The sequence below is a fragment of the Hippocampus zosterae genome, chromosome 8 (assembly GCF_025434085.1).
Source record: "Hippocampus zosterae strain Florida chromosome 8, ASM2543408v3, whole genome shotgun sequence".
Classification (NCBI taxonomy): domain Eukaryota; kingdom Metazoa; phylum Chordata; class Actinopteri; order Syngnathiformes; family Syngnathidae; genus Hippocampus; species Hippocampus zosterae.
Genome location: NC_067458.1, coordinates 18,380,266 through 18,403,633, shown reverse-complemented (window position 1 = coordinate 18,403,633; position 23,368 = coordinate 18,380,266). Strand labels below are relative to the sequence as shown.

At 42.0% G+C, this 23,368-nt stretch overlaps 2 protein-coding genes across 8 annotated transcripts in view; one reads left to right on the top strand and one right to left on the bottom strand.

Annotated features, from left to right (window-relative positions):
* Positions 1–1,757: 1,757 nt before the first annotated feature.
* Positions 1,758–21,699, bottom strand: LOC127606435 (C2 calcium-dependent domain-containing protein 4C). Of its 7 annotated transcripts, XR_007963786.1 has the most exons (5): positions 21,490–21,699; positions 14,819–14,908; positions 5,288–5,391; positions 1,847–3,337; positions 1,758–1,805 (listed from the first exon to the last, which is right to left on the bottom strand). XR_007963786.1 is itself a non-coding variant. In XM_052074824.1 (2 exons), exon 2 carries the CDS (start codon positions 19,837–19,839, stop codon positions 18,583–18,585), a length of 1,257 nt encoding a protein of 418 aa, XP_051930784.1. In that variant the 5' UTR covers positions 19,840–19,906; positions 21,490–21,672; the 3' UTR covers positions 15,526–18,582. The 7 variants fall into 7 exon arrangements, 1 of the variants encoding a protein (XP_051930784.1); XR_007963787.1 differs by lacking the exons at positions 1,758–1,805; positions 1,847–3,337 and adding an exon at positions 3,429–3,449 and having other exon boundaries at positions 21,490–21,693; XR_007963784.1 differs by lacking the exons at positions 1,758–1,805; positions 1,847–3,337 and having other exon boundaries at positions 4,236–5,391; positions 21,490–21,683.
* The window catches only part of rfxank (regulatory factor X-associated ankyrin-containing protein), a 77,281-nt gene continuing 70,784 nt past the window's right edge, over positions 16,872–23,368 (top strand). The window contains exon 1 of the mRNA XM_052074883.1: positions 16,872–16,875. The gene's annotated coding sequence lies outside the window, so the exon portion shown is untranslated. The remainder of the gene's footprint in view (positions 16,876–23,368) is intronic.

Here is a 23,368-nt window from a genome sequence, read left to right as displayed (position 1 = left end):
GCGTGCCCGTGACCCTCGTGGGGATAAAGCATTTTAGATAATGGATGGATAGATGGAAAAACAAAAAAAAGGTCGGAGTCTGTTGTAAAGTTTAATCCTAAAGAACAAAGTATTGTCAAATGTTTTGCCTGTTCATATCTTTATTGCTGCAAGCCTTAAGAACCACAAGTTATTGTATTAATTATATATATTTTTTATTTAGTCAGCCAATTAATCGGTCAGCAGAATTTTCTCCAACCAAATATTGGAATTAGCATTGGCCTTAAAAAAAAATTCGATGTATTTTTTGAAACCATATTGCTCAGGTACTTTTTTTAAAGACATTTGTCCTACAAGTGCGCCCTAGACATTCCAACGGTGGACTGAATTTGTCTTTCTAGTGAGGGCAAAAAGCTAACAGGTCCATGGACCTTTCGATGCATTAGGCATAGCGAATACATGCTCAGCTGGCTTCCATAAGTGCTAAAATTGGGAATGAGGGACTTCTAAACCTCTCTTGCCCGCCTGAATGACTCCTCTCAAGCTGAGCATTTTTTTCATTTACCTGCAACGACCAGTCTCCCTCACCCCTTCAACCCATCCAGCGCCTCCCCCCACCAACCCCTCCTTGTCTACCCCCACCTGCTTCTCCCCATCTCTCTGGCTCTTATCAGACGCGCATTGAAGCATAAAGATGTCTGCACTGAAGACAACGGCGAGGGAGCAAAGGCTGTGAAATGCAGGGAGACCAGTGAAGTGACGCCAAGGGGCTGAATTTAAGGCTCTGGCGCTGTATTAAAAAAAAAAAAAGGCTATTTGGTGCCTTGGGTCTGATAATAAACATTATGGAATGCGGAATATCTCTTCAGGAGTTACAGTAGTAAAGGCAGTAAAACTCAACTCATGATCACTCTTGCAAAGGCATAATAGAAGCTGTAATGTTGGGGCGTGGGCGGTCAACATATTAAAATTGTTTTCACGGGTCTTAAAAAAAGTGTCTGTAATATTTTCAGTGGTGTTCAGAAGTGGTAGGGGGGGGGGGGATCTAAACCACCCCATTGAGCAAAAAATTATTCTAATGGCCATTCATGTTTTCTCTGGCCGTGCTTTACAGTAGACACAGCGTGTAGCAACCAGCAAAAATATTTCGTTATCACAAGACAACAACACTGTAAACCACTCAGGTTTACAGCATGGCTTTGGGAAAAAAAAATAAAAATTAAAATGCCCGATGGAAGTGTGTTATTTGTCTCACAAACGTGTATCACTTCTGTTGTATTCTCTGACTGCCCACTAGGTGGCAGAGTTTATTGCAATCTAAATGCTATTGAGTTGAAAGAGGTAGGAGAGGTAAATGGCGACTTTCGTGAGTTGAACGAACTACTGCTGTACTGCAAAAATGCCTGATGATAAAATAAGAGTTTTTGGCAACACTCTGACCTTGTTATTTTTGCCTCGCGACACCACAACTTCTTTCTTCAGACCATGTGCAATTTTGGTTATCAGCGTTCCCATTCGCCTTCTTTCAGAGGCATTTGCGAGCACTTGTCAGGATGGGCTCCAGCACCCCCCGCGACCCTAGTGAGGATCAAGCGGTTAGAAAGATGAATGAATGAATGAATGTCAGCAGGAGGCAAATCAGATTCGACAGGCGGCACGCCCAGAATGTCCGGCGACACCAAAACTGCATAATATCGGAACAAAGTATTTTATTTTTTTGTTCGTTCGTTTAATTGTTGTTCTAAATCGTAAGATTATTGTGATTTGATATGTCAAAATAATTATTTTTCATCGCTCAAAATATGCGTCAAGAATGCAGATCGGGTCTCATTCAGCGTTTCTCCAGAAAGCGTGTTAATTCTGCAACAATTTGCAACACCCCACCAAACTTTTTGACTTTAGAAAAAGACCAAAACCCACATTTGTCCACACATATACACACAGTGAACGTGTTTAAACAACAATGATGCAATGGTTTGTTCCAAGTTGCTACAATCTACTTTGTCAAAATAAACAGCCTATGCTGTGCCAAACCAGGAAAAAAAAAACAGGCGTAACATAAAGGAGAATAATGATTGCACATCTTGGACTGCAACCTTCATTACTTCGGTGAAGCCTCTTTGCCCTAAGCTTCATATTTTATTAAAATAGACTCAGCTCTTGCAAATATTCATTATGTGGCATATGCAGAGCAAATGAAAGTATGATGTCAATTTCAACAGGACACAGTCAGATACACCCCAGATGTGAACACCAGAGTAATTGGAGATATGCAGTGGATAAGTCCAGACACCCCTGTTCAAAATCAAATGCCACATTGCAGTGATGTAGAAAAAAACAATTCAGCCATGATGAATCATTCATTTTAAAATGCTTTGAACCATTTCCCCCAATTTAAAGATAGGAAATAAAAACAAACAATTGAGATAATGCGGTTGCACAAGTGCGCACACCCTCTCGTAACTGAAGATTTGGCTGTGTTCAGAATCGACCAATCATGACCCAAGTCACGTTAAGTAGGGTGTCATCATACATCTGCCTCTATTTAATGTGCCTCTGATGAACCCAAAATAAAAATCTGATGTTCCAACAGGCTTTTCCTGACATTTTTTTTCTTTTCTGTCAAATGCCCAAAGCTTTTATGCCAACTCTGTCCTGCTTTTTGTAACTCATAATTTCTTACATCTTGTCTCAGGCCCCAAAGCACGATGAATGCTTCTCCCTAGGTACAGTGCTCGAATTCTGACAAGAATAAAATAAAATACGACCATATTAACCCACTGCTCAGGTCTTTGTAGTAATTTCCTGTCACCTAGAGATTTGACTTTAATACAGTGGCTAATAGGAAATTAGTAACTGACATTTTTGCTAAGCACCGACATTCATTCTCGTGTTCAATGCAGTTTTCAAAAGTGAAAATGTATTAAGGTCGAAATTAAAAAAAGTGATTGTTAATTGCCGTCCAGCAGACAAAAAGAGGGGGAAACCCCTGAAAACATCCTTGGTGTTTCCACCAATATAAATAAGGCGAGATGAATATTATTCAAATTCAAAGCTGGAGTCATTTCAAAATGGTTGGAAGTGTTTCAAAGAAAACACAGGCTAGATGATTAGCCAATTTTGATTTGAAAGAACAGTGACAAAGCATGTGTCCCAGATTACTCCTTTAATCTCACTAAATTGCTTTTCTCTGTCACCCAAATTCTTTGTTGGAGGTTCTGTTATTGGGTCGCACGTAATTGAGTCCACATATTCTCATTAGGTCCTTTGCTTGCTTCCTCTGTCATTGAGGATACAAATCCCCTGCTGACTCAATGGAGCGCCCTCAAATATGGTGACAAGGGCGAGTTGGATTTTCCTGTGAGGTCAGGACATATTCGCCCAAACGAGATGGCAAAACCAAGGAAGGGAACAACAGAGCAAGTGAGCGAGGCGGTCAGGGAGGTCACCGACTGGAGTCATCCAATTATCTAACACAGCAAAAAGTTGCCAGTAACTTTATTAGAAAATAACCTGAGTGACTTGAAACCTTTCCTTGGAGAAGCGAGCTGTTACAGGGTACTAGTTGGCAAAACGAAAGCAATATGACAGAGACAAACTTTAGTTTAAAGCTGAACACATCAAAAGAATTACACACATCGTATACTGTCGTTAAAAAGAAGACATGCTTCGATAATGCTAACGCTAAACTCAATGTAAAAGCTCATCGGTGTGCTAGCGGGGAATTAGCATTTTGTTTGAGAGCGATATTTCTTCAAATCATGAATTTTACTACACAAACAGCATGGAAACACATACACACTGGTAAGATAACAACTCAAAGGCACAAGTTCTTCCTAATTGGGGGGAAAACAAATTTTATTAATAATAGAGTCCAATGGCAACTTTCTACTTATCTCTTTGTGTGTACTCCTTTCATGCACATCACACTGCCCCTAAGAGGCCAACGCACGCAAGAGCAGCCAGTATTTATCTATTGTTTTGTTTTGTTTTAATTTCTATTATGTCAGTGAATGAAATCTATTTTCTTGTTCCCCTTTCAAGTTATATTTAAAGGTGAGTTTTGAAGGATTCAAGGAATTTTGCCTTCTTCAAAATGCAAGGCGACAAAGATCCGAGGGCTTTCGGTTATCATACCAACATAAATTTCCGCTTGATATGGCTCGAAATACGATCGCCTAAGTCTCAACTTAAACTACTAAGAATTGTGAAAATAAACAACATCAGACGAAATCGATATGATGAAGGCATACACAACGTGGATTTAGCAGAATGAAAATGCAAAGAGGCTTGGACTTCACATTAAAATTTACAAGATCATTTAGTACTCGACAATGGCAATAGAAAGTTCAAGAGTAAAGTGGTCAACGTGCGGTGAAGCATGAACATGAGGTTGTGATGATTGTTTTGAGTGGGTGAGTTTTCGTAGTTGAATACGGACTAAGTTTTGAAGTTGATGACTACTCATTTTATTAGTCATGATTTCAATCTCAATCAAAATAATAGTGATTATGATTCCTTCCATATTTGTACAGCCCTTCTCTTTCTCTCTCTCTTTACTACCACCAGATAAGCTTGATCAAGAGCTCGCAAATTGTGCCCCATTTCTCATTTAAAGTGTTGCCGCACGTCAAATGAATGTTAATTAAATGACTGCACTAAAAGCTCATTTATCCAAGGGGGCGTCAATCTTAAATGCGGAGACATTTAGCCACTCTTCATTTTGGATGATTGTAATTAGCTTCCAATAGCGTCCCGAAATGTGACCTTTACCAGATGATATTGTGAACATCTGTAATGAGCTTCTTTTCAGAGTGAGTACGGAATTCAAAACCTCCTCTAAAAAGTGCCGATTTGATCTGTGCAACTTCTTGTTTAGAGGTGTTGTTTGTCATTTGGTAAGAAGCACCTTTTTTTTGTCTTTTGGGAAGTACAGTGGTACCTCTACTGACGAACGTCTCTTCATACGAAAAGTTCTAGTTCCGAAACGTCTAGAGAAGCAAATATGACCTCGTTACGAAAGAAATTTCAAGATACGAAAGGTAAAAATACAATCTGGGCTGCTGCTCCGAGTTTCCTGAACGCAACATACTCATAGCTGCTCTGCCATTGGCTATTAGTGGGCATCTACCTGACATCCCATTGGCTAAGAGGGACCTCGACCAGATGTGTCTATTCGTGTAGATAGATAGATATGTGTCTATGCAGCGTCCTCGTCATTCGACCCTCGGGCCATGAGGTGTTCCAATAGTTTTACGTAAATGCGAATCATCCAGAAATAGTGTTCACCCGTCGGGCGATCGCTCACTATGCTGATGTTTGCCTTGGACATTTTCGAAGGATTGTTAAAAGCCGACAAGGGCAAACGTCCTTGGATCACTTCTTTACCAAAACGGCAGGCAAAAAACACTTCTGAGAGAAAACATGGACTAAAGAGGGCAAAAACCGATGAGGATGCAGTTAAAAGTTAAATAAAGCATCATTTTTATTCTTTACTCTTTTCTTTGTTTTTTTTACATTATGTGCAACTCTCATTGATTGTGCAATAATCTAATTGAAACATGTATTTGTTACATAATTTGATGCTTTAGAAAACATTTCTATCTGGATTTTGGGGAGCTTGGAACGGATTAGGGCATTTACATGGAAAACGCGTCTCTACTTACAAAATTTTCTAGTTCGGAAATTTCTTCCAGAACCAATTAATTTTGTAAGTAGAGGTACCACTGTAGCGGCTGTGTTGTCATATAAAGCCCAGCCTGGTAACGGAGGCAGAGTTTATTAAGCCCTCAGGCCAACGGAGTATATATATACTGGCTTGTTTGTCTGCTTTAAGGAATTGCACAGCTCTCAGGCCTGCTGACCAAAAAAAAAACATCTGAAGCTAATCCTCCTGTCACTCTGCTCAGCCAGGCTCCCCAAACAGATTGAAAAGTGTATCGTTGTTGGTGCCTTCCCAACCGAGCTTTCAACTTCCAACTGCTTACTTCTTTGTTCATTTTTTTCTTCTTGTTTAGACCCAGGATTCCCTCATCTGACAGTTGTAGTTGCCGTCACTTTTATTTTCTCTTTTCTCATTATTATTCCCAACAGGTGTTGTTGCTGCTTCTTGCAAATCTATTTTCTCCCTGTTTATTACAAGATTCCCCAAACAATTTCAAGAACTGTTGTCGTGATATTCTGTTCAACACACACATTACATTTGCAATATGTCATGTTAATTTTGTGCCTTCAGAGTTCTGTAGGTTGTTTAGATAATGGGAAGTCAATGAGCGACACGTAGCATAGAAAGCTAATGATATTTCTTTGTTCCTTGCTAGGCGGCACGTCTACCTCACAGCATAGCGGTTTGGGGTTCAGTTCTGGGCTCCGACCTTTCAGAGTGGAGTGTCTATGTTCCCCTTGCGCCTTTGTGGGTTTTCGCTGAGTACTCCGGTTTCCTCCCATGTTCCCATGCATGATAGGTTGATTGAACGCTTTATACCAGGGGTGTCAAACTCATTTTTGTCGCAGGCCACATTGTAGTTACGGTTTCCCTTGGAGGGCCGTTATGAATTTGGGGAAACCAGATCAATGTTTAATCCCATCCACAGCGCACAACAAGTTGATGAATGAACTAGCTTTAAAATCAGAAGTCAAGAATAATAACTGTACTTGCGGATGACATATGACACTTTTAAATTTTGGTTCAGACTTTAGCACGCATCATGGAACTTGACATGCTTTCGAGGGCCACATACAATGATTGGGGGGCTAGATCTGGCCCCGAGGCCTTGACTTTGACACCCGTGCTTTATATTGTCCCAAGGTGCGATTGTGATGCTACTTGAGGTTGTGATCATCTGGACCTTTTTGTAATTGCACCATTTGTGGAGTGTAACACGTTCCCAGTAAGAGACCAAAAGACGCTCATATTTTTTTTTCTGAGCCCTGATTTCTTATTTTTCGTCGCAGAAAGCCAATTTAAAATGAGGGAGAGCTTTGGGGATATCAAATGACGAGATAAGCGTTTTCCCCCAAGCGTGCACCGCACATAGCTGAGAAGAATCGATTACCAGGTCCTGGCAATTCTTCCAAGACACGCATCGCGATCACCCCAATTTTGATTAATGTTTTGAGAGACGCTTATAATTCAGTGTAAAGTGCACAAGTGAATTAGAGGAGGAAGATATCGGCACCTTGTTTACTCCGTCTCATCACGGCCCGGCTGACACCCGAGCGAGAGCGTGAGACCTCTGCCTCGTTACTTTGAAGCCACGGATCAATAAAGAGCCGTCCACCATGATCTCAGCTCCGGCTAAACTAATTGGCTCTCGCCGTATGCCGCGCGCACTTGCTGAAAGCACAATGAGTGGACGGAGGCCTTCTCAGCCCCTTTTACAGCAACCTGTTGTGCAACTGTAAAAGCAGCTCGTCTTGGAAAAAGACATTCCTTGGCGTTGAAAGGTTCTAATGGCAGTCGGGTATTTTCTCACAGCATGACCGGCAAGTATGCATACCGCACAATTCAGTTGCCTTGTGACTTCCTCCAAGGGGTTAGGCTTTTAACGCCTTGTGCCTGTTTGCTGGCAGTATTAGGGACAAATGATTATAAACCCGATTTGAAACCTAACCCTACTTTGCAACCCTGACACGTCTTAAAAACTAAACCTTAAATTGTTTCAGTAGGACAAAAAAATGATTGCTTGTTTTTTGTGTGAGCGTTTTTGGGGGTGTCAGTGACATTTCATTTATTTATTTTTTGCTGTATGTAAAAGGACTTTGGTGAGCCTGGAAGGTTTTTTGCTCCGAGAGTTTGGTGGTGTCACTGAAAGGTGAAAATTTGATAATTTTCATTGTAAGAGTTTTTTGTTGGGAGTGATAATTGCTTTGCCATCAATGACAGTTTTTGCTGGTTTCTGTGAGTTTTAGTTAGTGAGAGAGTTTTTTGGTGGGGTAAAGTGAAAGTTTTTGGTGGGTATGTGTGAGAGGTTTTTAGTGTACGTGTGCATGTGTGATTTTTTTGGTGTGGCGTGTTTTCTGGCGTGTGGATGGGGTTTTTTTGGGAGGTATGTGAGTTTTTTGTGCATGTTGCTGAGGTATTTTGCTACATGTTTTTTGGGGTGTGTGATGGGTCATTCCATCCCAACCCCCTGACCCCACAAAAAAATGAAAAATGTAACCAAGCAGGTTTTAATTTGAATGAATCTGTGTAATTGTTGATCAGGATGGCACAACACAACATCTCAAATTTTAGGTCAATTGGAGTAGGCGTGTGGGAGCTTTATTTTTCCTGTGTAGGTGAGAGGTTTTTGGTGATTATTTTTCTTTGTGTGTGAGTGAGAGAGAGAGTAAGATTGATTTTTGGGATGAGCGCAATCACCAAATGTTATTTTAAGTGTATACTATTTATAGCTTTTGTATTCAATCACTCACTGATTTCACATGTGGCTCTACATAAAGGTATGGTGTTATTTGCCTCGCAGTTTGCACAATCACACTCAAGGAACCTGGCTTGTGGTTTCATGTAGTCTTTATTAAGAGGCAATCAAATACAATATGCTGGCTTAATGACTGTCAGCGTGTGTGTGTGCCTGTGGTTCTGTGTGTGTGGGGTTTTTTTTCCTTTACTCAATGTTTCCGTTCATCGTCTTTGTTGTGGTAATCACGCCACTCGGGTCCAGCCCTGCTATTATCATCATCGGCAGCAGCAGCCCACATTTGGTCAGTTCATCAACCTGGCAATAGAGGGTCTTTCCGTCCATGTTAAAAGATGCAGCTTGTCTCAACATTAACGCCTACACTGGGGCTCAATCCAATATGGATTATTTTAGGGTAAATGCAGATTCTGATATTTGACAGAGTAAAATTCAGATATCTAATAAAATGCATCATGAATAAAATCACTTTTTGTGTGTCTTGCTGGGTTGAGAAAATATTGTCAATGTGCAAATGTTAGCCGGTTATTTGCATCAGAGTTGACCCAGCTTTTAGTTGTTACATGCGTCAGTGTTGACAATGGGCGTACAGTATTTTATCATTTCACTCACCCGAGTACAACAGTGAAGTTTGGCATGCTGTAGGGTTGCCATGCCACCTGCTTTGCACAATACAGTATTATCTTTTTGCACTGAAGCGACTCTTCATAGTTTAACTGTTCAGTTATTTCAGTTTTTCATGGTCCTCTGAATAGCGATGTACTCTTTGATTATTTATTGATGCACATAGCAGGTAATAGCCTAAAAGTAAGCATAAATACAATAAAAAATTACCTATCTTTATCCATCAGAATGTAAATAATAGACATGAGTTCATTAACTTAATACCTTCATCTTAACAATAATTTGGTCAACGATAAACACATCGTAAGCATTATTTTTTGTAATGTTTTTTAAAAATGTAGGCAAAATTATTTCCAATGTCATCAAGATTTATATTCAAAACATAATGAGAAACCGAACAAAAGGACTACAAATCCCAGCGGTCAAACCCGGAAGCAAAGCCACTTCTAACTCAAGCTGAAACGAAAAATCATTCAAACTTTCCAACGCAGCCAGACAAACATGACGTGGCAACACTCCAACAAAACAAAAATAATCATGGACATCACTTCAGCCAGACAAACATGACGTGGCAACACTCCAACAAAACAGAAATAATCAAGGACACCACTGCAATTACAAGTCTTAACTTTTGCCCACGTAGTTTGAGCGCTACTCCCGCGAGTGTTTGCACTGCCGATTGCGAACAGCAAGTAACGTTAAGCGATGCAGTAAACATAAAGCGCCACAGACACAAATTAGAGACAAACAAAGCAAGCAAGCATGATTGAATCCAAAAGATACTTTAATTCTACACATCTGACAAAGAAAAGCGGATATGACAAAACGTAGCTTACCATTGTGGTTATGGTGGCGACGAAATGAGGGAATTCCGACTGAACCAACTTGCGAAACCTTTTTTTTTTTTTTTTTTAATAGACGGCAAGCGAATGGACACCTGTCAGTGGAAGCCCCGCCCCATTAAGCGATGCCAGATTTGGCATTGGTCCTAAGTGCACCCGCTTGATTGACGCACGTGTGTGGGCACTTCTTCGATGGTCTCTCCTACTTTGGGTCGGAGAGTTGGTCAAAGTGAACGATTACTGGAAAATGCCACCCCCCCCACACCCCCCCCCCCAAAAAAACACACAAAAACAGAACATCAGATATTTATTTGGGATTAATCAGACACACTTTAGAGTGGAGTCAATTATGTCCATAGAGCAGTCAGGGTTTGCACAAAATCTTCTGGCTTCTTCTCGAAAGCAAAAACAAAACCAAAAAAGTCCAAAAAGCATACTAGAACATCTGAAATACATCGATCCGTCCAATCGCATATCTCCACAAGGTGTTGTGGGCGTGCTGAAGCCTATCGGAGAAAATCCACATAGGCACGGGAAAAAACAACAAACCTCCGCACAGGAAGGCGTGAGCTGGAATCAAACCCACAACCTCTGCAGTGTGAGGTCAACATATTAGGCAGTCGACCACCGTGCCGCTTTGAAGTAGAGTGAATTATGAACTGTCCCCATATCGTAGGGAGAGTTCAATCTCAACCTGGCTGGCTTCTGCTCGATAGCAACCATCAAAGTCATAAAAAGCATTCTAGAACATCTGAAATACATTCGGGGCTAATCAGAGGCACTTTAAATGGTGACAGTTGTGTGGTGACTCCCATTGAACATGACTTATTGGTGGATTGCTGGTGAATTCAGAACACAGACTTAACCCCAATGACAAGATGGTATCATTTCTGCAGTTGCTTATTTTTATTTCTACCCTCAACATGTTTTTTGTTGTTGTTTTTTCCAAATTGAGTTGTGCAGATGATAAGTTAAGTTTATAGCGGGAGAAGTTTTGAAATGGCTTATCTTGCTGTCATGTTTTATATGTCACAAAACTTGAAATTTGAGGGTGTCTGTTGACTTTTTATAACCACTGTACTATTCAGTCACATTTTTGAATTCTCACGTTGGGAGACACTGACTTCCTCCACATAAAGCGTTCTCGGAAAGTGTGTTCTTTTGGCAAAAGGCTCTAACCCTTTTAGTGGCGCAAAAAGGAAATCCATTTGAGTGGCTGCGATCAATCGAGGCATCAGCAGGACTACTGGCTGAAAGAAAAACGTGACCTACAATACAACAGGCGTCCATGCAGAGCAGAAAGAGAATCAAAACCACACAAAATAGCTCCTCGTGTATCCGAAGCTCATCAGGGGCACCGTGTCCTTGTTTCATCCTGAGGCGAAGGATCCAAATGAGATTTTTTAAAAATTGTTTTGACTTACTGTGAGGACTTTTTGAAGAAAAAAAATATCAAGCAGAAGGAGAACAAATTGTAGGATGTCATAGGATGTCATATCATTTCAATCGAAGCAAGCGCATGAATGGATGAATACAAGGTATGAGGAATGAGGTCAAGACAACTTTGTGTATCTCAGAGATATTCACACGCTGTACCTACATCTCAGTAAGATACCGTGAATCCGAAATGGTGAACATGTGTTCGCCCCAAAATGTTTCGAATTGCCTGTGTGACTTGACTTCTTCTGAACGGACATACAGCAAGACCGGAATATACTTAAAATTAACCCTGAAGGCTCATGTAAGATATTAATTGGAGAAAGACGAAAAAGAAGGATGTTTCCACAATAATAGGTTCTTGTGTCAGTTTGTTTTGGTTTTTATTTTAATGAAAATGTTTTTGTTTTTGTTTTTGTTTTTCAATTTTAGTGACTTCATTAGTTTTAATGAACCATAATAACCTTGGTCTAAATGTAGTATTCTGATTAATTTTGCATTTGCGGAATATGAATTAAGCAGCAAAATCCATTCGCTTTCATCCGTGTTAGAGGGTGGCCATTTTGTCACTTGCTGTCGTCTACTGAAAATGACATCAGAGTTGGTTAGGGCTCATATAACAACCAATCATGGCTCAGCGTGTGAATGTCACATGACCAAACTCAGCAAATAAACGAACGGGTTGTTTCATCTCCTCGCAGAGGATAAAGAATATATGGCCGTGAGGTCCTTTGGTCTTGGCTGTACCATTTGTGTTCACATATCAGTTCAAGTATCATTATCAATGAACGCAGTAGTGGTTTGATTTTAAGACCTTTTTTTTTTTAAGTATATGGACAATCGCTACTGAGTGCGTGTTGCATGTCAAGTATCCACAGTTTGCTTAGATGTGGGGAGAAAAAAAGAACTTTTCCATCTCTCCAACTCCAATCGCGTCAGACAGACGTACAGCTGTCTTTTGAACCCCAACTCTTTGATTTTCACGCCTTGAATGGACGCTCGTTCCCGTGCGCCGCTAATTAAGATCCTGTTTCCGCAGAGCTGATGTTAATTCACAGGTGTCTGCTCCCCTGCCTGTCACCATAGCAACCTGAAGGTCTGCCATTTAATCCGAAACACACACGCATTTCCACCCCTATTTTATCGGGATCGATTAATCTGAGTAAATATTGCTTCCCATGCTGGGGCTATGCGAAGCTGAGTCCTCTTCAACGGGGAGGGGGGGGGGGGGTCAACCTCACTCATTGCAAATGAAGGATTGATCATGAAAGGGATTGAAAAGTCCTCAAAATGACTCATTTTTTCAGCATTGTAAGAAATAAACACAACAACGAATACTACACAGACACGCAGACGCATCATACGATTAAATGTCACAACATCTAATTGTACGTGAACAATAAATAGAAACAATCCACAGATAGGTGAGAAGAAAGAGAAGCTAACAATACAAGTTGGAAAACAAAGGACAGAGAGAAAAAAATATGCCAACTACTAAAGCTAGACAGCAAATGACAGAGCGAAATGAAAAGACGCTAACTACACGAGGTAGCTAACACCGAATAGAGTCAAATGAAAAATTGCTAACTACACAAGTTAACCAACAAAGAGAGAAATGAACAGACACCAACTACACAAGTTAGCACGGGCTCTATACTTTACACACGCCAGCTACTTTTAGAAAATGACTAGGAATACTAGCATTAGCATGATGAGACAGAAACATAAAGCAACCGGTGGAGAGTACTAGCCCAGAGTATTAATTACCCTGTGAAGAGCTTGTGTCTATTCTCCTGTCCACAAAGAGCCTCCACATTCCTTGTGGAATCAAAAAAAAAAAAATCCAAGCTATGTTCATTATGTAAAAGAGGACATTTTTAGAAGGATTTGTTTGTTGAACAGAACATCATGTTAGCATGCATTTCTTCCTTGCAAGACCTGAATAATTTAATTTGACAACAGTAAGCACCCAGGAGCCTATTATGATGAGAGGCCAGAGAGGGGAAAACAGTCCGCATGATGTTGATCAACTTTCTTTTATTTCACGATGGCCACTTAATTTGTTTCATGCTAAAAAAAGAAAAGAACGAAAAAACTGCAATGTAGCATGTGCTACAGAAATGGGCAAATACAAATCTGAGTTAAGTACCAAATATTTATTTCATTGCCCAAATGCCGCACGATTTAATCTCCATCACTCAGGTTGATTTGTTAGAAAAAGCCACATTCAACAAATTGGTCACAATTAGTGTCTCATTAGTTTCAAGTTCCATCAATTCCTTTTTCAGTCTGTATTTAAGTCTTCCGCCCTACCCCCTCGCCCGTGTTAAAGGTTCACCCGTGTGTTGCCACAGCAACCCACGCAGGATAGTTACCTGCGGTCGCCAGCTCCCATCGAGCCGTCACAGTAGCAGATGCTTCAGTGATCTCTCACTACATGCTTCTTTTTCAGGCTTTTGTGCAGCGCTCTTGTAAAAGTTCGTCACGCTCTCACTCTGGGCTTCACTCACCTGATCAGGGAGGTTGCAATGTACAGTATGTCAAAGCCAAAAGGAACACTCAAGGATTTGCAGGAATTGCCGGCATGTACTGGTTGTGTAGCTTTGCGGAAGACCAAACTCCCCAGCATTCTTTTCATTTTGGTTGCGGTAACAAAATAAATATAAATGATATCAATCTATCAATCTTTCTTCGTGAGGATCATTTGTCTACAGGGGCCATGCGATTGACAAAGTCAGCTTGAGATAGGCTCCATCTGACCCACGACGAATCAGGATAAGTGGTATCGAAATTGACCAATCACATCACAGCCACGGTCAGGGGAAAGAAAATTGGAAAGGGAGGCTTTTAAGAGGCCAACAGCATCATTAAAGAAGCCACAGGAACTGTTGGCAAGTAATGGCTATGTTTTATGTGGTGACAACAATATCCACTTTATGTGCCCTGTGATTGACAGGCAACAAGTCCATGGTGAATCCTAAACCGCGTTCAGTACCTTGATAGCTGGAAGTAGTCACAGTGTTGCAGGGTTAATGCCGGAAGGAGAAAATAAAACACTTTAGTGCAATTATACTGGCTGGCAATTTAAACAGCAATACCGAACCTCCCGCAAACACACCCGCACACACTTATTTCATTCCTTCACTCAACAGACACTCTGCTCCCCGGTTGCCATAGCGATCCCAAAGCCAATAACAGCCTCTGCGTTGCCAAGAAAGCCGGGGATACAAATTGCCCCAATCAAATTTTCCCTCTGGTGTATAGCTTTTCATTTCGTCAGCGCCACATCTCAGATGGCCGCTCGGCCAACCGCGCCAGATGACAAAATTACAAATCAATCTGCAAGCTGGGAAAAGAGAACGGAAATAAACCTTGGTGCCTATTGGTGAAACACGTCTTTGTTTCTTGACTTCATGTCAGAAACAAACAAACAAACAAATAAACAAACGAACAAAAAACTTACTTTTTGTTGTATTTGTGTGAGTTTGTGTGCGTGGGCCAAGTGAGCCGAGTGTGTACCTTGTAAAAGTCATCTGTAGTCAGGCAGCTTTTCTGGAGCTCACTGGTTTGATGGTTCGCCATGAATCATCTTCAAACATGAATATTCTTCTGTGGGAAAAAAAAAAAACTTTGAATGAGCTGGTGCGCACACACACACACACACACACACATACACAAAGGCACACTCTTGATCTGGCGCGCTTGTGAGAAGGATGGATTGAAGTGTTGAACACAAATTTAGAAAGGTTTGTAAGTTTTGAATAAAAATAGGTATTTTGTGTATATAGAAAACGTTTTACATCTCAAGAAAAAATGTTTGTGTTCGGTGCGCTCAAAGTTGAAATAGTACAGGAATGAAGTCCTAATTTACAAGCACATTTATGCATTTTGGGGGGGAGAGGAAAACTAATATCACATCAATAAAGAAGTTTAAAAATGCATTTGAATCATGCACTAGTGTGAAAATATTATATTGCCAAGAATTAAGTTTCATTTTTAAAGGAAAAAATTTGGATCACAAGGCTACATTGTAGGAAACCAAATGGAAATTTATTAAAATATGATACAATAGGTGTAAAATAGTTCAAATAGTCTACAAGAAAAATAATTTCTACACAAACGAAGTAGCTTTTTTTTCCCCCAAGAATTAAAAAAAATATATATTCAATACCCGTGAAAAGATGCTTAACCTTCTCCCAGAAAAAAAACGAAGCCAACACACCTGCTTCAGGTTGGTCAATTGATTTTTTTTTATTCATCAAACTGCTCACGTCTTCTTCTGCTACATGACAACAGCTACACCAATCACTTGTCAAACAGAAGTTCACTTAAAAATCACCTAAGTGGCGCGAACCCGACATTGGCGGCAAACATACACATCAGAGCTCACGGCAGACGACACCAACTGCCAGCTGCAGGCTACCTGCCTAGCATTCTGCCTGGTTGACACACCCGACTTTGAGGCAATTTGTACGCAAGACAGTCACATCAACAGTTTATAATGAATACAGAGCAGAGGAATTCTATTGAAGTTTGAATGTCTTTATTTTTTTTCAGTCCAAAACATTTGATGCCACATGCGAGTGAGGCCAAGATGACGTCGCCATGCCAGTGCATCACTAACACACGTTGAGAAAAACGGTACACACTTTTATTGTTTAAAAACAAACAAATGAATCTAAAAAAACATGCAAACATTATTTGAACGTCTTGCTCATCGCACACACACACTTGGTGGCAAAAACATGAGGTACACTTGCAGTAGCAATTCGTAATTGTGCCTTATCAGACTAAAATTAACTCGTTTTAGGTAGACTTCCAGACAGCATGGTCTAGTGGTTAGCACATTTGCCTCACATATGTGAACTTCAGGGTTCAAATTCCACTTTTTTATGCTTTTGTGTTGGACGCTGCAGTCGGGCTTGATCGCACTTTTACTTTCTGCTTAACGGACCTGGTTAAGGAGGCTGTGAAGTATGTCAGAGCTAGAAGCAACACCAAAGGATCTGGAGGAATTGCTGGCGAGTATTGATTGAGTCCCGTGTGGGACAACAACCTTCTTGTTGTCACACACACGGGACAAATGTGAAACAATCTTCACATTCGGGCTATCGGGGTAAGAGTGACAAAACGAAAAGGATGTCTCACAAATAAAATCAATCGATATGTCTGTCGCTCTATGTGAATCTAATTGTTATTTCCCTATATGTGCCCTGCGATTGACAGGCGACCAACCCAGGGTTTCCCCTGCTTCTCTGCCAAAGTCACCTGGGACTAACATCACAATCACATCACAACCATGGTAGGTCGGTGACAGAAAATTAGTCGAACAGGGTGTCAAGAGGTCTACAATAAAGGAGATGCAGGAACTGCTGGCAAGTAATGGCTATAATTGACAAGAACCTCCCATGAATGTTGGGAAATGATGGAAGGCTTTTCTTGCAGAATAAGTGAATCCCTCTCCCTCTCCAAAAGAGGAAGTCTGAATGGTTGGCCCAAATCATTGGTCAAAATCCAAAGCATTTTTACCAGAATTTTCCTGGCTAGCTGTTGCTGCTACAAGTGTACTTAATGTAGTGTCCGGTACAGTCTGTAAGGCTTTAGGGTTTCACGCAATATTTTGAACACGCGTTCATGCCATGCAACAGGTTGCACTTGCATCGTCGTTCAATTTTTTATTTTTTTGTCTCCCTCCGCTGGGATCAAAGCATCATTTGCACTTCAGGACGTCAAAGCAGTGGCGGGGGTGGGGAAGGGGTTCACAAAAGCACCTTTGTGCACGGAAGCGCGCGGCTTGTGGCCAAGGCGTCACATTACAATCATAATCACGGCATGCGACACATCTGGTGACGCGCGTGCATGGTGGAGGGGGAGCGCTGCAAAGTCCATATGTTGCCAGCTCATTTGCTTGGGGCGACGCAACATTGGCTACAGGAGGTTTGAGAATCAGGAGACATCGGAACCTGCTACTGATGAAGAATCCTTAAACTGAGCAGCACTGAAGTCAAGTATTCCACCAATTTCACATACTTGGTTCCAAATTTATGTTATACAAATAATGATTTTACTTCATTTATCTATGCCAGCGATGTACAGTGATGCCTTGAGATACGACTTGAATTTGTTGCCCTGCCAGGTTTAGATCACAAATCATTTTTCTCCATTGTAATAAATGAAAGTGGCATGAATCCACTCTGGCCCCCCAACACAATTTTTGGAAGGACTTTTATTTAATAAGGAAAGTAGAGCTCTACTAAAGTCTTTATAAAAAACATGCTGCAATGACATGTACATTGTACAGCATGATTTGATTGTTCAATTCCGTACATTTTCGGTATGCCCAACTTGGCCACCGGGCAGCAGTACAATACAGTCCTACTGACTCAAAACAAAAACTCACCACCATCCTCAGCGACTCAATATGATGCAATAAGAGTTTCTTTTTGACCGAGGATAAAGAATATATGCCTGCGTTGCTTCGCCATTTGTGTGCAGCAAAAGCAGGGATGGGCAACTGGCTCATACCCATATCTGGGATACTCCTTGATTGTTTTTTTTAGAACATTAAAATGTTGACTATTGATGACCAGTTTTAAGTTGTGATGACAGTGTATACCACTAGATGGCAGACGTGGCTTAAGAGCAACTCCAGCCCAAGAAGCCAGGACCAAATTAGGTCCAGAAAATAGTGTCTTTCAGGTATAGTGGAAAGCAGATCATATGCTCACCAAATTTAAACACAAACAGATCTGCCTAGTTTGCTTGGAGACGCCATCAGCCATGAAAGATTTCATTTTAAGTCGCGACGAAAATATCTTTTTCAAAAATCACTATAGCAATTGGGGACCTGGAACGATTTAATTGCATTTTGATTCATCTCAATAAAGATCTTTTTTTGAGTTAGTGAGTAAATCGAGCATCGTCGTGGAAAAATTAAATTTCGAAGTCAAGGTAGCACTGTACAGTGTTCTCCCACCATGGCCCTGTTGCATCTCCGATTTTATTTCTGTGGATCGCATCTCTTTAAATCTGCTGTTTATCTTTTGATGCATTTCTGGGTCAAATTTCTCCCTCTTATGGTGTCTCTGGAACCCCAAAAGACTGAGAACTTCTGGTTCACAAAGGGTCCGACCGTTCCAAAGAGTCTCGGAACGAAGCGTGCGGCCCGGTGGAAACGTGTTCTAACAATACGACACAAAGTGGGCGGAGCAGTGCAAAGAACTTGTTAAAAAAAAAAAAAAAAGGTCCATCGGTGGCCTTGGTTTCTGGTTGCCCTTCGGAGTCTAGACCCCCGAGAGCAGCTTGCTCAGGAGGACCTCCCGCTCCCCCAGCAGAGTGTTCCGTTTGAGACTGGTGCCTTTGTTGACCACCTTGAACTTGAGCGCCAGGTTCTTGACCTGGAGCGGGCCGACGGCGTCGAAGAAGAAGTCCTCGTTGAAGACGGGGTTGCGACTGTTCTTGATGATGTTGCTGCGTTGCTTCTGCAACTTGCCGGGGTTCAGGTAGACGGACACGCAGCAGTTGATGCTCTTGATGTCAAAGTGTTTGTCGTAAAGGCTCTCGGCGGCCAGGACGCGCACGCGGAGGCGCGAGGTGCCGGCGTCGTAGTGGGCGCTGACGCGGACGCTGCCGCCCTTGTGTAGGTTGACCGTGTGCTCCCGCCGCGAGCCCAGCTCCGGGGACGGCGCGCCGGCGCCGTGGAAGGACGGGATGCGCGGCCGGCGCTGGACGCTGGGGCTGGGCTCGGCCGAGCTGCACTCGTCGGTGGAGAGGGAGCTGTGGCGGGCCAACGAGCGCTTGGCCTTCACCACCTTGGCCTGCGTCTCATGCGTGAAGATCTTCAGCAGCGAGGCCGAGCGGGACAGCAGCGGCGAGCTGAAGGGCGACGACTCGGCCGAGGAGCAGGTGTCGCTCTCGCCGCCGCTGAAATAGCGGTACGGGTTCATGTGGGAGGCGCCCAAGTCGGCCGGGTTCAGGTGGTTGCCGCCTCCGTCGCCTTTGCCGGGGGTCTTCCTCTGGCTGTTGGGGGAGGTCATGGGACTGCCGACGTCGCAGTGGAACAGGGACTCCTTGCGACGAGTGTGGGGGCTCTCCTTCAAGGTGGTGAAGCCGTATGAGGTTTGGGTCTTGGGGACGTAGGGGAGGGACATGGCGGTCTGCGACTGGGGGTCGGCGTTGGTGTCGCCGGCGACCACGTCGTCCGCGCTCTCGATCTGGATGATGTGACGGTTGGCCGCCTTCAGCAGGTTCTTCGTGTCCCCCGCCAGCTTGGCCACCAGACGGGGGCTTTTGGGGCCACCCATTTTCCTTCCGCCGCCGACGGTTTGCTCCGACGTCGAAGGCTGCGAGCCCTCCTTGGGTTTCACCGCCTCGGCTTCAGGAGGGCAGCTGACCAACTTGGGCGGGATGAAGAAATCCGGGATCTTGTCCGGCGTGAGGACGTTGGTGTAGGGCGGCGCCGCGCCTTTCCTGTCGCCGTTCTCCCCGTGCCGCAGCACGCCCGTCTCCACCGAGCCGCGGATCTTATCCAAAACCCACATGGTGCCCCGCACCCTCCCCCCGGATGACGGGCCGCGTGGGCGGATGTGCAGTCAGGTGGAAGTGCAGCTAATAACGCAAAGAAAAAAAAAAGGAGAAGCGAAGGGGATGTCAATCAGGAGTCCGTCGGGAGCCGCAGACAAAAATAACACCGGCTTTGTTTTCTGGTTATTAGCTTGCGGCGCTTGAATCACACAAAAATCACTTTTCCGAGCGAAAGATGGCAATGGCGGTGAAAAGTAAGACGACTGCGTAGTCTGATGACTTTTTGCTCCCTACGTTCGCCATCAAATATCGATTAACCCTTGGAAATTTATTTCCTGAGGCACAGACGTTGAAAAAGATGCAACGGGAGAGAGGCAAAGTTAAATGAGATTCAGATTTATGGGGTTTAAAAAGTGGATTATGAATCAGGGAGCATTAACAACTACTTCTGAAAGCAAAATATCTATACTTTGGCCTGATTTAAAAGAATTTGTTTGTTAGTCAGGTCACAGGTTTAACCAAGCTAAGATCCTTTTAGTACGCAGATTTTAAGCTGATCAAAAAAATAATATTTTGGTGCGAGTTTTTTTTTCCATTTCACCAAGTTCTGAAAACTGTCATGTATACAACTAGCAGTTCAAAATTCATTTGTACTTTTTGTCCCTTAAATTTCAGAGTCTATCCTGTCATGAGTTGAATAAGTACTCGGACTTCTACCTGAATTATTTTTTTTCTAGCCATGGAGTACTTTTGCCACTAGTATTGTTGAATGGGAAGGAAAAAAACAAAACACTTTTGCATTCAGGTACATTTCAGTATCTGTCCTTGTATACTTAAGTACGGGAGTTGTACCTTATACTTGTACTTGAACCAGCCTTCTTGTTAAGTGCACAGACTATTCATATTGTATAACAAGCGTACTTCTAACGAGTGCTCCGTTCTTTGGCACATTTAGTGGCATGTAGGCTACTCTGGGGAGTTTAACTTCACAGTACGCATGCGAAATCAATTTCAGCTCGACGTAAAGAGCCAAAACAAGACCTTGGTCAAAAAGGCTCGCCTTGAAAAAGATCATCATGCTCAGTTGTAATTGACTATCAAAGAACTAGTCACCTGTTTACCATTTGTAAAACTGAATTGCATCATATTACGTATTTTTAAGAATTGAAAAAAATAATTAAAGAGCACTTTTTAAAACAGTATTTGATCCAATTACGTTTAAAAAGATTTAAAGTTTATAATAGCGAGGGTTGTTGCTTATACTTTGGTTATTTTATTCACCATCTCTTTGTCATTAATATCTAAAAGCTAGCATTGTCTTTGTTTATCACTTTTGCATTTGGATGTCATGAGGGACTGCAGGTGTACCGAATGTTCTGGTATCTGATCTTCCGTGAAAAGACAAATCACTCGGCACGTTCATGGGACAAGTCAAACGGCGATGAAACATGAGTTACTGCGTCACACTTATGAGAAACTAGTTCAGTGGGCACGACTGGATTGTTATTTTTTTTTTCTTTTTGCGCACTAAAAAATTACCATGAGGCTTTAAAAAGCCAGAAAAAGTGAAGTTTGTCACCATTCAACGTCAGGTGTGCACAGACTCCGTAAAAGGGGAGCTGCCGCTGCGACAACAACAAAAACAAACAAACTGTTGACATACTTACAGTGTTGGAGGAGGATAAAAGACGGGTTTTCGCTCCGACACGTCTCGTTTCTCGCAGCCACAGGTGTTCACTTGTTTGTCGTGTGAGGAGTGAGGAATACTTTTCGCGGTGCGGTGCAGAGTCTCGGGTGGGAGGTTTATATGTGCAACACAACAGTCGGAGTGACCAATCGGCTTGAGCCGTGTGACAGACACACGCGCACACACACACACGCACGCTTGTATGCATGTCAAGTATTTGCTTCCTGCGCACAACACATTGACACACACACACACACACACACACACTCACACACGCGCGCGCACGTTTGTATGCATGACAAGTATTTGCTTCCTGCGCACAACACATTGACAGCGTTGATGATTGCATCAGTAATGATGCACACATTTCGATTGAAATGGAAAATAACAACAACGAATTCCTATCCTATCCAATTCCAACCTTTCAAAGGCGCTAAACGATATTTCACTTTCACACAACATGGAATTCTGCATTTCAGTACATTATGCGATGTTAGTACTCTTATCGACATCCCAGTTCCAGTGGGGTGTTCCAGTAGCAGTAAAAAAAAAAGTCCAGTGGTGTGCGAGAGAAATTTACTAGTATGGGAAAACAGTTTCGGATTCGTGTGAGAGCTTCTAATACTGTAACAAGAGTGTGAGAGTGTTTGAGGAGTGTCTAAGCGTTTTGGTGGTGAGTACGAAAAAATGAGAGCTACATTTTATTCATGTATAAAAAAAATACGAAAAATAAGAAAGCTGCATTTTCATTCATTCATTTAAATATATATATATATATATATATATATATATATATATATATATATATATATATATATATATATATACACATACACACACACACTCGTCTTTAAATGTGAACATCGTCTTCTTCTAAAAAGTTCATTGGTGCATACCGCCACCTACTGTACAGGAGGGGGAAATATATACAGTATCATAAATGAAAGCACCTTTGCTTGAATTCAAGTCAGCTTCTGCTCCGCGAACACGCGAGAAAATCTTGAGTATAAATCATATTAATAAATATTATATAATAAAAAATAATAATAATGGAACACTAGAAATTGTCCCTAGGTATGATTCTTCTACATCTGCATTGGCAACCTGTTCAGGGTGTACCCCGCCTAACTGCTCCAAGACAGCTGGGAGAGGCTCCAGCACACCGGCGACCCTCGTGAGGATAAACCGATGGATACATGGACATACAATATATCTACAAAATATTTAAATAAAATTAAAACCAATACATTTAATGAGGGAAAAGAAAACCAGGTGTCACATTTCATAACTGTATATACATGAGACAAAGTCAGTGTAAACTCCAAGCCGAATAATAAACATATTGTGAAATGAATATCAAGCATCCCGTAAGCGTATTATTGGAATAAGCGCACAAACACCTGCTGTCTAATTTCAATTTGTGCACATTTTTTTCTCCTCCCCACCTTCCTCTCTCCAGCTTCTCTTCTTTGGCGTGTCGGGTTTAAAGTGCTGTTTCCCTGGAGACTTCGCTATGGCAACACTTACACCTGCCATGGGTAAAAAAAAAATTAAAGGTGGGGGGTGGGGAACAAAACTCTTGACTTCGGCAGGAAAGGTTTTGTTAGGAGTCACCTGTGGAATTACAAAAGGCCAATTCATCAATTGTGTAACAACTGACGACACGGATGGAAAGGTCTCGGGCCTCCACTCGCTCGCTCTGCTGCTGAAGTCCAAGTAGTCAACAGAAACACAGCAGGCCACACGGTCCAAGGTATTCAGGTTTTAACAGGTTTCCAATAAACTTTTCAGAAGAACAACCCAATTTTTTTTAGGATGTTGATACTGGATTTTTTACCCCATCATCATATTGCGTATTT

Excerpts from the sequence above, each read along its gene's own strand:
- LOC127606435 (XM_052074824.1), bottom strand. The coding sequence starts at position 19,839 with ATGTGGGTTTTGGATAAGATCCGCGGCTCGGTGGAGACGGGCGTGCTG.